Raw genomic sequence first — 14547 nt, 5'->3', positions numbered from 1 at the left:
GGATTCGATTTTTTGCGAAATATTTGAAAAAGAGTAGGCTACTCCACAAATTAAGCAGTGTGTTAAATTACAATCTTAAGGTAAATAATTCAAATTATGTTGTAGGCCAGTAATTAATGCACTGTTGAGAATAGTCTTTGACAGGTTCACTGACTGGCGATCATACCACTTAAACGGGATGATGCCTAAATTACTCAGACTCATACTGTTTCCTTTCTTGCCTGGCAGGTAAGGAAGGAAACAGAATGAGTCTGAGTAATTTAGGCATCCCTATAAAAGCAGCAGGCAGAGAGGGAACACAGAAACCTGCTGGAGCTCAGTGCAGTGCAACTCCAACATTTAGAGACATATGGCATGCAGCAGTTTCTTGTATTAAGTATTAAGTAAGAACCTCAAGTTGTCAAAGCCACTGTGAGTTTCTGCATGCTGCCCTTTCTGTAATACCATAATAGGCGACCACATACACTCACTGGCCACTTTATCTGTACACTTTTTCAACAGTAACTTGATGCTTTTAGGTGTGTTGACATGGTTAAGATCAACTGCTCAAACTGAAGTTGAGCATCAAAATAGGGAAGAAAGGTAATTTATGTGACTGAGTATTTTAGAAACTGCTGATATGCTGGTTTAGATTTTTCAGGTATTGGTAAAAAAAAAAAAAAGCGAGAGAATATCCAGTGAGCGACAATTCTCTGGGCAAAAATGCCTTGTTGATGTCAGAGGTCAGAGGAGAATGGACAGACTGCTCCAAGCTGATAGGAAGGTAATGGTAACACCAGTCCTGATGCCAGTTCTGTGAGCTAAGGAGAGGAAACTGAGGCTATAATTCACACAAACTCACCAAAAATGAACAGTAAAAGCTTGGATAAAGGCTGCATGATTTGATTAGTCTCCATCTCTGCCTTAGATTTGAGATGGTAGAGTCAGAATTTGGTGTAAACAACATGAAAACACACATTCAACCTGCCTTGTGTCTGCAGTTCAGGCTGACAATGGTGTTATAATGGTGTGTGGGATATTTTCTTGTCACACTTTGGGCCGGGGATTTCACCCTAGAAAAATTTCACTAGAAATTTTGGCATGAGGGTGCCATGAATATCAAATTTAGTGGCAAAATGAAAGCCACGTTTTTACACATATGCTGGTGTTACATGCTGTAATATGCAAGAAGGTCCTGAGTTCAATTCCACCATCAGTTTGCATGTTCTCCCCGTGTTTGCATGGGCTCTCCCCGGGTTCCTCCCACAGTCCAAAGACATGCAGTTAGTGGGGATAGGTTAATTGATCAATCTAAATTGCCCATAGGTGTGAATGTGAGTGCGAATGGTTGTCTGTCTTTGTGTGTTAGCCCTGCGATGACTGGCGACCTGTCTAGGGTGTACATGACAGCTGGGATAGGCTCCAGCACCCCCCACGACCCTGAAAAGGATAAGTGGAAGTGAATGGATAGTTAAAATACACCAAATGCAGTAAAATGGTAAATGGCCTGTATTTGTATAGCGCTTTACTTGGTCCCTAAGGACCCCAAAGCGCTTTACACATTCAGTCATCCCCCAGTTAACACACACATTCACACACTGGTGATGGCAGCTACACTGTAGCCACAGCCACCCAGTAAGTATACACATGTGACATATAATACATACACTCTTTTTTTTTTTTTTATCAGAAATAATTAAATTGTTGCTTAAAGTTACACAAAATGCCAGAAATCTGCACTTTCATGAAACACTTTTCACCAAAAATTAAAAACTGTTTTTTTTTCATGATTTATTTGGTTAAGTTACAGCTTTTACTGTAAAAAACACAAAAATGTTCACTCAATTATTTTCATAACTTGAAATGCAAGTTGTAGAAATTATATTGAATGTTAATTGAAGCTAGGCTCAAAGTGTTAATGCTAGCTTATTTTAATAAACAACATTGTCATATGCAAAACTAGTGTAGCACTGGAGGTAGAACTAGACATTATTTTAGGTGGCACATGCCACCCCATGCCACCCCTGTAGATCCGCCCCTGACTTTGGGCTCCTTAGTACCAGCAGCTTTTTTGTTCAAACAACAAAGCCTCGAACAAGATAACATGCTATGTAACAAAGTTTAAATCATCTCAAACTGCCTTTTTGAGCATGGCAGTGAGTTCACTTTACTCAGATGACATCAACAGTCACCAGATCTCAACCCAATAGATCACCTTTGAGACGTGATGTGGTTCCAGCACCTTGGTACTGGCAAGCTGTACCTAAAAAGGTGGCCGGTGAGTATTCATATTTCCTGAGGTGTCTCTTCCTGCCAGTTCAAATTGTCTTGAGCGGACTGTTGTACTGAAATAACACTTAACAAATAAAATAAATCAGACATTGAATTAAATATGTGAGTAATGTTTTAAGGTGGAATTCCCACTTACTTACTCTGATTTCCTTTTATTTCCGGGAACCCTTTTTACAGAGCAGCCGTTCAGACAACAAAAGGACAAAGCAGGTGTTACTAATTAAACCAATGAACATTCTGCTCCATTTAGATGCAGACCCCAGATTAATGTGAAGCACCTGGGTTTATGTGGTTTTTCATTGGAAAACAGTTCTACTGCACGTTCACTGAAGCCCCATCTTGCATATTGAATGAGCCACTCAGGTCAAAAAGATACTCCTGCTGATTGAATAAGATATACTGACTACAGAGCTGAATCCTAATGTCGAATCATCAGTGTTTAAATAGATGTGGCTGGCACAGATACTTTCACAGGCTGACCTCTGGACCAGCAAACAGCCTCAGGCTGGGGAGGGGAAGCCACTGTCTGGGATCAACACAGTCACATGAGGTTGATATCCCTGTAAGGATGAAGGCTGCCCCCTGTAGGCTACTAGTGTGACTGCTCTTTGGGAAACAGTCTACGCATTTATTTGTATATAACAGCAGTTTAACCTGTTACGACACCATTCACACAGTATATTTATTCATGATGATGTCATTTTGATCACAACAGCATAAATTTTGATCATAACACATTTCCCACCATACATGTGCCCGTTTGCTTCTCCCCTACACTAGTTTCTTATCTGTTTATTTAAGAAAAGAAATGAAAAGTTGTTTAAGAGTCATTTATGAATAAAATGTATGTTTGTAATACATTGTATGCTTTTATTTTATTGTAATTTCCCCACTTTGAATGATTTTGTAATCTTTTTCAATGTCTCCCAGACCTAGAGTGCAGAAGCCTAAAGTGATAAAGAAAACAGACAGCTGGGCTGCCTCCCTTTTGGATATAAATCATTGAAAACCACAGTTAATTGGGACATTTAAGGAAACAGTACAAATATGATAAACCCAAACAGAAACATTACAACCTCAAATTCGTCATTTAAGTTGCCAAAAATAGCTTCTCCTGATCCTTTCCCAAAGATAAACCCTGTCTATTTTCCCATAGGCATCGTTGAGTCAGTGGCCTATGCATTTTTTTGCTAAATGGACTTAGATTAGCAGACTGGCCACAGTTAGGTTATGTAACGATCTCATCTACATCTTTCTAAATCTGAAGTGAAGAGAGCAGATATCCATTTTGACTATTCACTAAGTGTAATCTTGTCCTAATTTCAGTGTTATGTAGCCTACATTTGCAAATACTTAGGATATGCCCTCAGATTTATGCTGCATCGTTCAGCAATGTATAATTTACCTCACTACTCTGTTTGAAGACTGGACTTCCTCCAACATATAAACATGTATCTCATAGTTTTCTTACTGCTATCCAGACAACACAGGCACACATCCATCTGTCCATTTTCTTAACTTTTTTAAAAATTATTATTATTCAAAGCCATATGGGACTTGGAGGCTATCCCAATTATCATAAGGAAAGATGTAGGTTACCCCCTGGACAGGTTGCCTCTCGATCATGGGGCCATTTCTGGATAACTCTGTTCGTGTTTTAACAATCTCAGTTCATACTCATGAGCATTGCTCTCTTCTTATGGGAATCCTACGCTACATGTCTCAGCAGGTCTGAGCTACTGGGCTTCTCTCATTCATTCACACTTCTATTTCCCCTCCCAAAGCTGTTACTATCAACTCTTTTTTCATTCGTGTGACAAAAATAACTCAGACAAAGCAGGGCAAGCCAACTACAAAGACAACACTTATGAGACAATGGGATGTGATAGGAAAGCATAGGGAAAAAGAGGATTTCATGTCTGTCTGTTGTATCTAATATTATTAAAAGAGTTTATCATGAGATAAGTTGCTGTTTGACACCCTTTTAAAAGGCTAACTGATATCTTCAACATGCTATATCCTTAAATGATGAGGTTTTAAAGTCCTTATTTTCTGTTTGAGGCAGATTAGTGATGGAAAATTTACTCAGATATTAGTTGATTGATGCACAAATGTGCATAAAGAACAAAGGAGCACTAACCAAATTACTTAATGTGTGTTTGATGGAAATATGGCAACACATGCATATCTGAAATTTTCTGTTTGCAGTGTTGTAAGAGTGGAATGGAACAAAAGATACAGACAGAAAATAATTTATTCACTGACACAAAGTTGAATCTGTGAGAAGGTTGAAAAAAGCTGCAGAAAGACAGAAATAAAAGAACAAGAAAGAAAAAGAAGTCCAGAAAGGGGACAGGACATGATTGTTGAGCTTAGGAATTATTAATGGAAGTAGGATATATTAAGACTCTAATACTGTGCTGAATCTCAAATGTGAGCAATGACTGGGTGGAGGACAAGAGGAAGTAGATATAATTTGCTCCCCCGACTTACTGGCAGATACACAAAACCAAAAAAAGCAAGAAACATTTCTCAAATTGACATAAGTACTAAAAAAATATGTTTATGTATGTATGTATCAGAAAAGACTACTTTCTTAGTTTCTTGGTACTGCATTATTATTATTATTATTATTATTAGTAGTAGTAGTAGTAGTCGTATTTCTGATCTTATTTTCTGCTGCTGGTGCTTTTTCATTCTTAAAAGGGATACAAGCTGGTCCAACCTATTTTTTTACATTAGTTTTGGGAAATGTCTGTCTTCTATGCATTAACCTAAAACAGAGAAAGTAATAAAATCATTCCATCAAATAAATAAAATAAAATATTGGTTCAGTTAACACTGTCATGCCACCTTGTCGACACCAGGGGGCAGATGAAAATAACGCATGAAGGAGGCATAAGGTTAAGCAGCCCACTGGAGTCTGCCAGACAGACTAATAGAAAGCCGCACAGCTGATGAATGAAAGGAACTTCAGTCAGGTTCAGTTTATGTATCAAACCCAAGAATGTTGATGTGCGTCCCAACTTTGAAACAATCTCACTGCCTGCAAATTTCACACTTGAGGAAATCATGAAAACAGCAGGATTTGCAGATGTTCTATTAGTCAAACAAGGTTAAAAAGGAAAGTAAATTTATCAATTTGTTGTCTGAAGTAGTGACCAGTCTCACTGTGTTCCTATTATGTGGAAATATGACATAATGGAACATGAAGCCCTGAGTGAATATGTCTTTTATCCCAGAATGCTCGATCATCATATCAGCGTTTTGTATCCTGGATTAAATTAGTCTTAGATATCTTAGTGTGTTCTCAGTGGCTTGTGTTTTATTGGTGTGTGGGTGGAAAAAATGTGGATGGAGAACTGAAAGAAAGATCAAAACCACCCCCTGGGGGATTACACAAAATATTAATGTAATGAGGTTTGTGAGTATGTGTCTGTCTATAAATAAAGATATAAAGACAAACTAAACAATGACCTTATAATCAAGCTCTGGTTGGAGAGGTAGTGGAGCAGTTTTTCGCTACGAATTCAACACTACAGATGGACAGATGAAAGACAGACGGAGCTCAGTAAGACAGGGAAGTTAGAACATTAGCAGTTGAGTCTTTGTTTCGCCGCAATCACGTGTCTCTGTTATGTGGATCGATTTATTAATGGGTGTCAAAGCAAGTCCGCTGCAACAATTAAAGAGAATACTGGAGATTAACAGGTCACTGGAAGCAAAGGTATATCGTGAAAGCTGGCTATAGATTTTATGTCAAAGCTATAAATAACATCAGGTCATCTAAAGCACAGACAGACTGTCAACCATCCACCATCTAATATCTGGCATATTAATTAACCTTTTTATAGGTTTATGTATTTATCTTTGTCTTCCTTACCCAATATGATTATGGAGTGTGCACATAACACAGTCCTCTAGCTGTTTAAATCATAAACCTGTGAACAGAAAAAAGAAAACCTAGTGTTATTAAAACGGGGTCTTTCACCGTCCATACAGGACTGATGAAAAAGGAAACTCCCCTCCTCCACACACATGAATGTAAAGATGCACTCAGGCTATTAAGAGGGCTGCATGTTCGGGTATAAATCAGCTCACAGTACATCGGGGAAATATGTCCTGCACATGAGACACTCTCTTGGCCTAATAGATATTACCTCATACAGCATAAAAGCAAATGCACTTATGTCAATCAAAATGACTAGCTATACGAAAACATATTGGTAATATTGTGAATGAATGTCACTACTTTTCAAGGCCACTAAAACAAGAGTAATAAAGACAAGAGACAATAACCCTGCAGGCAGGAGGAACCACTAGTGGCCAATGTGACTGGAATATTGGCTATATGGGTAAGTTGATGTTTAATACAATCAGATAACAATCAGTGGGAAAACACCATCAGTTACCTCCTCCCACTGCTGTCCTTAGCTGACTTTCCGGACCCAGCCTACTGAGACGTCCAGAGAGAAAATTATACTGATATATGTCTGGGAAGGGGGATCAAATCATCCACTGTGCATCATTTAGTGTTTAGAGCGCTGCAGAAAGGGAGACAGATGAACTCACGAGGAAAATGTGTGGGAAATGAAAGTCGAGAGGGCCAAATAATAGAGAGGGGAAGGCAGACTTACTCAAGCAGCAGCGATAAGAGCAAAATGAGCAAGGCGACGTGAGGAGAAACAAACCAGGTACAAGGGGTAGTGCTAAATGGTACTGATTCAGAGAAATGTTTGCACTTGTCCCACTCTGATGAATTACAAGTCGAGGGCCTTTTGCTCTCTCTCGCTCTCTCTCGCTCACTCCCCTCCTTGCTGGTTTTATAAATAGGCCACTTTGCTTTCTCAGTAATCCACAGAGAGCATAAGATTCACTTAAGGAGAAAAGCGGGACACGAAGCCATTTAGGTGGTGAGGGTTGATACACTTTATGTAACGGACATGAGAGCAGATGCTCCAGTAGTGGTTCCCTCGATGTATACGCTCTGTTACAGGTTTTTCCTTTTTGTTTTGTTTTCTTTCTCACACAAAATTATGTCACAGCCGATTTCACTATCGTTTCTGTGACAGCTGGTTATAGGACACCACGGTGTGAATCCACATGAGAAAAACACAACAGCAGCTGCATGTTAGCATAAATATATTCTTGATATTATCAATGAGACCAGTATAATTCATAATAACTTTATAATATACATTTATTTTAAATAATGAAAGTATCTCTGAATAGATATTTTCTGTTTTTAGTTTATGTTCATAGGACATGTTAAGGACAGACATTCAAATCCATATTTCTGTGGGTGTAATAATATACAGCTTGATTCTTAGTTCCTTCGTTTGCATACAATAGCAGATAAAACAATCCTTGTACATATAGTGAGCATAGACAGCTGTAAGTATAGACAACAATACAGTCAATGAGCTGAGGATTATCTTATATTTCATTCACACATGTGTTTGCCTGTCAAACAGTTGAAGAAGACAGAGCAGAGCGAGTGGTTTTCTGAGAGTAACTTTGTACTGAGACAGGATTTATTTGACCAAGGTCTGCGCGTGTTTGCATCAAACCTCAGTCCATCCACTTCTGAGGCTCAAAGGCAGCTAATTATGACATTCGAATACAAAAACAGAGTGAAAAACAACAGGATTTGATCATTTCTGACAAAGCAAATTAGTTTCATGGATTTTCTATTACGCAGGAACCTACACATGGCAGAGTCTGGTTCTAAAGCATTAGGTACTGGACAACATAATTAAAGCAGCTCTAACTCTTAGATGCATTTACATGGCTACAGTGTAAACCCCAAAATCGGCAGGTTTAAGTCCGTTGTGGCAGCGAAGTCTGCCACAGAAATGCGTCTGCCAGACATGTCCATAAGATTACATCTCACGGTAAGCATCTGTGTACACTGTCTGTATGTTTTAAAATGCCCAGTGTTTGTATGAATGTGTGTCTGTGTACAAGTCCACTGGTGTTGTGCAGTACAGCAAAGACGTGTTATCCATGACTTAGATCCTGATGTGCCACGCTGTTGGTTTCTCTGAGAGTTTGTTGTCTTGACAGAGTGTCATTTCAGGTGTTGTATGCTTGCTAAGAAGAGCAGCAAAGACAGCGTCCAGCCTAAGCCTAAAGTGACTTAAATACGTAGGTGTTCCTGTACACAGGAGCAGCTCATAGTAATGCAAATACACATAAGAAAAATACAAGGGAGAAAATTGCGGCAGTGTTGTCTTACTTGAATTATCATACTTCCCTTCACAGACTTTGCTCTGCTTCCTTATATTTTAAGTCTTCAGTAACTTGGCTTTGCAGACACTGTAGCTTATCTCACAGGTCCACACGCACTTGTGGACATCATCACAACGGAGTGTTTCCTTTCAGTTTGCTTTGTTTAATATACTATGTGCATGTGTTTAATATATGCAGTACATAGGCTGTAAACACTGTGCTAACACTGAGCACCATTGTCATTCTAGCCTGGAAACAAGGGGAGCAGCATTTGAGAACAGTGACGTCAGCTTGTGTGTTTCTGAAAGCTCTAAGTTTCTCTCACAGTCCCTTTGTGTCTGAGTCTGTTTCTCTCTCATAAGCTCTCTCACCCACAAAATATTACACACCGAGGTTGATGGACCTATATGTTAGAGATGGCAGCACTTAGAAGATCCTTGGAGCATTACAAATACACTGACTGATCAGCTATGAATCTCAGTGCATCCACTGAGCTGGCAGCAGACGGTGTGCTTTCATGATACATAGATACTAGGTCGTGACTGCAACAGACTATAACAAATAGAAAAGTGAAGAGCTTAGGATGTTGTTAGCATCCACAGGGTGGATCATAGTTTGATATCATCTCCCATACTGGAGGTAGCTAATAAGCTGCCACATGAACACACTACCCTCTTCCATGTATGTAATTAAGTAAGTTTTCCTTTCTTTATTGTCAAATATTATTTATATTAATGCATGCAACAATGATTACTTTTGAGGACATGCAGCTTTGCAAAATCAGAACTGCATAAGTTTTGGTTAGTTAAATATGTTGGGCCAGGGGAATGATTTCTGAAATGGGTGCAGAAATGGAAAAAAAATTGATGTCTTTTACAAACCAAGATACAATTTAGCAGGTGGTGGCACATAACAACTTTCAGAGGAAAACAAATGTTCCCTTTTCAGGATGGAGGCCATTAAAGGATAACGCTGTGAAGCAGCTTGATTAGGTCAGATTACTCTGTTGTAACAGCTAACCGCTAAAGACGTCGTAAGCAGACTTGCAGTGAACTCAAATGCTGGCACTAAAGCTGAAGCTTAAAAATGACATATATACATTTTAGTTATTCATGAGACCTAAGCTGTGTTGATATATGCAACAGAATGTCAGCAATTTGCCCACAAAATCATTGTATCTATTCCTACACACATGGAATGCTTTGAAGTCAAGAACAGCAACGTTTATTTTGGGCAGTGATGTCAAGCTGAACACGTTTAACTGCGTGTCTAAAGTTACAGCAAAGAGGCTGGAAACTCACCCAGAACACTAAAAGAGTATTTCATTCAACATTAAGGCCATGAAAATATATGTAATAAGACCACGTTGATCATAAATTAATTATATTAAAAACACTCATTAGTAGAATACGTTAAGACATTCACTCTGTTCAGTGTTCTGCTGTTCACCTGCTAATCTGCACTAATTAGAGGCAAGAAAAGGCTTCGAGTGGAGAGAGTCATGCACCCTGCATAGACATTGTAAATCATTTTGAACTTCATCAAGAAGAAATGGCAGGAGAAGAATGTGGTGTGCTATAGCAGTACAGAATTACAGCAAAGCACTCATTTAGGCTGTTGGTATCTACCTGTCTCTGCTAGCTTGTACTAGACAAGATGTAGCAAGGGAATGAATACTAGTGCACATGGCCACCAGCATATTGGTGCTGCACTCTCGTTCTTTGTTTCTTAATTCGGTGTTCCCTCGAGAGAACACCGTGATCTGGTTGAAAATGATCTTTCTGTGTATCTGGACCTTGGCAGTTAGAGCAGCAGATTAAAGCTGCCCATGAATGCTGATCGAATGGCCTGTTTTATAAGTTATGACACGTCTGTAATATTGTTGGAATATTGTTATCATGCATCCTTTGTGCAGCAATTAGAGAAAGAAGATAAAAAAATTAGTGGTCCTTTTATATTGTTATTATTGATTATTATGGTTAGGCTACAATTTTGCTACTGTTGGAGGCAGGATAACTACTTTCACAGGTAAGACTAACTCCATGCAAACACTAACAATGTCGTGAATACGACAGCTGACAGTTCTATAGTATGAACATGATATGGGAGAGGATGTGGTCTTCTCTACTGACCCTTTCTCCACGTTAATCTCACTGATCTGCTCTGTACTCCTATACTGGGCCCCATACATTTATCAGTATGCGGACCTTTAGCTTCCCACTACAGTTATTGTAGATGCCAGCAGAAGTAAATCATCCGAGCTCGCATTATACATCTGTGCGCATCTTGGTGATGTTTACATAGTTAGTGTTGGCCAGGGTGCAGTTTCCTGTTTTCCTGGCCTCTGATCTGAAGTCCTCCATACTGTGGTTCACTGCCTCTTGGATTTCCACATAGTCAGACTTACTGAGAGTGGATCCGCTGCCGCTCCGACCGCTCTTCTTCAGATCGTCAGCTGAGCTGGCTTTAGGCACACTTGGCATATTCAGATACTGTGCCTGCTCCTCACCTTCTGTCTCTCTGTGGTAGAAGTAGTTGAAGTTTGATACAATGACCGGTACAGGCAGTGCAATCGTCAGCACACCGGCAATTGCACAGAGAGACCCCACAATCTTCCCCCCAATAGTTGTTGGGACCATGTCTCCGTAGCCTACGGTTGTCATGGAAACCACTGCCCACCAAAAGGCCTCGGGGATGCTGCTGAACTGAGAAACTGGCTCGTCTGCTTCTGCAAAGTAGACCGCACTAGAGAAGAGGATGACACCAATGAACAGGAAGAAGATGAGGAGGCCCAGCTCACGCATGCTGGCCTTCAGTGTCTGCCCTAAGATCTGGAGTCCCTTGGAATGACGTGAGAGTTTGAAGATACGAAATACCCTAACTAGACGGATGACACGGAGAATAGCCAAAGACATGGCTTGCTGGCCTGCCTGGCCATCCTCTGGCCGCTCTGCTAGTTCTGTGCCGAGGGTGATGAAGTACGGGATGATTGCCACAATATCAATGATGTTCATGATGTTGCCAAAAAATCCAGTTTTGCTGGGACAGGCGAAGAACCTAACTAGGAACTCAAAAGAGAACCAGATGATGCAAAGCGTCTCAACAATGAAGAAAGGATCTGTAAAATAAAAGCTTGCAGATGGAGTGGTGGTGTTGTATGTGGACTGGAGTGAGTTATACATCTCATCTTCGTTTCGATTAAGTGGCAGTGTCTCCAGACAGAAACTGACAATAGAGATAAGAATCACCATGACAGAGATTATGGCAATGATGCGAGCTGGTCCTGAGCTCTCTGGATATTCAAACAGAAGCCACACTTGTCTCTGGAACTCATTTTCTGGCAGAGGCCGCTCCTCTTCCCTTATAAAACCTTCATCCTCCCTGAAGATTTCCATAGCCTCTTCACCCAATTCATAAAACCGGATCTCCTCAGAAAAAATGTCAAGAGTCACGTTAACAGGCCGGCGCAGTCTCCCTCCAGACTGGTAATAATACAGAATAGCGTCAAAACTTGGTCGATTCCGATCAAAGAAGTATTCATTCCGGAGCGGATCAAAATACCTCATCCTTTTTTTAGGATCACCTAGCAGTGTCTCTGGAAACTGGGAAAGTGTCTTCAGCTGTGTCTCAAAGCGCAAGCCTGAGATGTTAATGACAACCCTCTCGCAGCATTCATGATCCGGATCAGAGTCGTAATGGTCATGAGGCTGACCTGGATGTGCTGCTGCTTCATCCGCAGGGTCGCTGGTAGCGACCGTCATGATGGAAGAAGATGGGACCTGCAGCTTTCAGACCGGGCGGGGCCACGTTGGGCCACAAGTAGGTAAAGGCTCCACACACTTGTACAGTCAGGCAGATTTGCCTGCTAAAAGGAACAGACAGAAAGCAGAGGTAGGTTTAATATTAATGTGATCAGCACATGCTTCACGCTCTACTTTTTATGGGACTTTAAACGAATAACTTGTTCAGAAACTTGTATTCACTGGCAAACATTTATGATCCACTTAGTTTGTCAATTTTTAAACCAAACATTTTTCAGCTGCTGTTATTTCCCAGAAATGCCATCTTATTCCAAAGCCTTGAAAGCAGAGCATTTGAAAATAACAAGTTGGTGGGGGCAGAACCATTTGCGAGCACTGGCTCCATTGTGTCTGTGTATTAGGTTATGAGTTCTCCCTCATATGAGCACACTGCAGGATCAATATGCAGGCCAGTAATACAGTATCCACTCTCACAGGGTGCAATTACAACCAACAAATCTGATTATGAGCTCAGTGCTCCACAGTCTCTGAGATGAGTTTCCTCTATAAATCTGGTGTTACCAGCATTTCCTACCAATGCTGAAAAAAAAAAACTCACTTAAATTAATAAACTTTGTAGTTTTTTCAGTAGAGAAGATTTTGGGAGATTTGTCAATTCAAGTGTTTGACACACTTCACATCTGTTCTGTTCATTAGCAGCTGCACAAAAGCAACGGTGGTGCACAAGATCAAAAACAACAAAAAACAAAACTTTTTTCAGCTTTTGATTTTTAAAATAAGGTCTGAAAAAATAAATAAATCAAAAGCCCCTACCTGCTACTTTTCACAGGCACGTATTGGGCTTGTTTACAGTCCTCTGTCCTCTGCTGGTAAATCTTAAGCAGAGTGCCCGGTCCTGAGTCACTCCCCTCGGTCCAAGCAGCTCCTTCCTGTCACTCATATATCATCCGAAGCTCTGGCGCTGCAGCAAGGCGGCAGTGGGAATGGGAGAGGGGACAAGGTGTGAGGATGCAGGAGTTACCTCCATCGCTTCGGTGACCAGCGGGCACATGCCGAGATGCAGCTACGCTACAGGCTGAAGCTGGTCGGGGACGACGGTGGGGGCAAGTGGTTTGCACTTAAACACACTTAAAATCCTGACATTAGTTAAATTTAACATGACACTATGCCGTCGCCCAAAACAAAAACAACGACAGCCTTGTTTGCTTGGCATCAGTGGACTTACTGAAGAAAAGATACTGTGAAAGCCGCCGACGCTTCAGGAGATTTAAGAAATAACGCGGAATCACCTGTTTGATTCCTAAGTTGTTTTAAAAAAAATTTTCTTTTTAATTATTTCAACGTAAATATCACCATCCTTTTTTTCGGATGGGGAATATCCATATGACTACACCAGTGATGCACATTACTAAGAAACAGAATGCGTTCACAACTCCATGGATGAAACCAACCCTCTGATGGCGAAATAAACTATTGCTAATAAATTTGAGTCCAAGCAGCCAAGTTCATGCATTTCAGACATTAAATGGAAATGTTGTAGTTGACTGCAAGCGCGAGTTAGTTTGGAGGGGCAGGTGCCAGACATGCTCAAGCCATTTGCAGCCCTTTCCTGTGCGGATCATGGAAATCCACAACAGTCTCCATGCACTAAACAAAGCAGCATAGCATTATCTGTCCGAGTACAGGCAGCATTATTTCAGATAGGCTAATGGCATGCAGGAATTCACCGCGATTGTCTTGTTGTTGTGCAGACGCATGTAGCCTATTATTGTTTTGTTAAATCCAGTTTTTCTCTTCTCAAAAGGTGTCTTGAGGTCGTTCGTCTATTTCTTCATATGTGCCCTTCTTCCCTTATTTGACTAATCAGTCCAGCGGCTGTGTCATCTCATCACGTCTAACTGTTTTTGAGCTGCCGGCTCTTCCCGTGTTTCTCATATTTCACCATAATTCACCATAGTTGAGATGCGTGGGCTGCAGTTAGGCATTGCAGCGCATACTAAAAGCTTCTTGTGCGCCTCGCCCCATCCCTTTGCGCTCCCCACCCCCCGACACTCCTGTCCTCACTCTTCCACATTAAAGAGGAAGCATCGCCCACTAGAGAGTGGAAGCGTTTCTAAGCAAAACACGCGCTGCTCAGAAGAGATTAAGGGGAAGAAGAAGAAGAAGAAAAACCCTTAGAGGCAGAGAATGTCCGAAAAAAATTTGAGCGATAAAATGTTGTTAATGACTTGGCTTCTGTTGTGTTTCTGATGTGGATATATATCCACATAACAAATTAGAATTG

At 40.6% G+C, this 14547-nt stretch overlaps 1 protein-coding gene across 2 annotated transcripts; it reads right to left on the bottom strand.

The window, feature by feature from the left end:
• Positions 1 to 7453: 7453 nt before the first annotated feature.
• On the bottom strand, positions 7454 to 14330 carry kcna2b (potassium voltage-gated channel, shaker-related subfamily, member 2b). 2 transcript variants are annotated; one of them, XM_084916558.1, is made up of 3 exons: positions 13991 to 14330; positions 13077 to 13224; positions 7454 to 12367 (listed from the first exon to the last, which is right to left on the bottom strand). In XM_084916558.1, exon 3 carries the CDS (start codon positions 12261 to 12263, stop codon positions 10770 to 10772), a length of 1494 nt encoding a protein of 497 aa, XP_084772684.1. In that variant the 5' UTR covers positions 12264 to 12367; positions 13077 to 13224; positions 13991 to 14330; the 3' UTR covers positions 7454 to 10769. The 2 variants fall into 2 exon arrangements, with proteins under 2 accessions (XP_084772684.1, XP_084772683.1); XM_084916557.1 differs by having other exon boundaries at positions 13077 to 14330.
• Between the last annotated feature and the right edge of the window lie 217 nt (positions 14331 to 14547).

Source organism: Perissodus microlepis, chromosome 20 (genome assembly GCF_051167445.1).
Source record: "Perissodus microlepis isolate ML-2025 ecotype Zambia chromosome 20, ASM5116744v1, whole genome shotgun sequence".
NCBI lineage: Eukaryota > Metazoa > Chordata > Actinopteri > Cichliformes > Cichlidae > Perissodus > Perissodus microlepis.
This window is presented reverse-complemented; position numbering and strand designations above follow the sequence as displayed.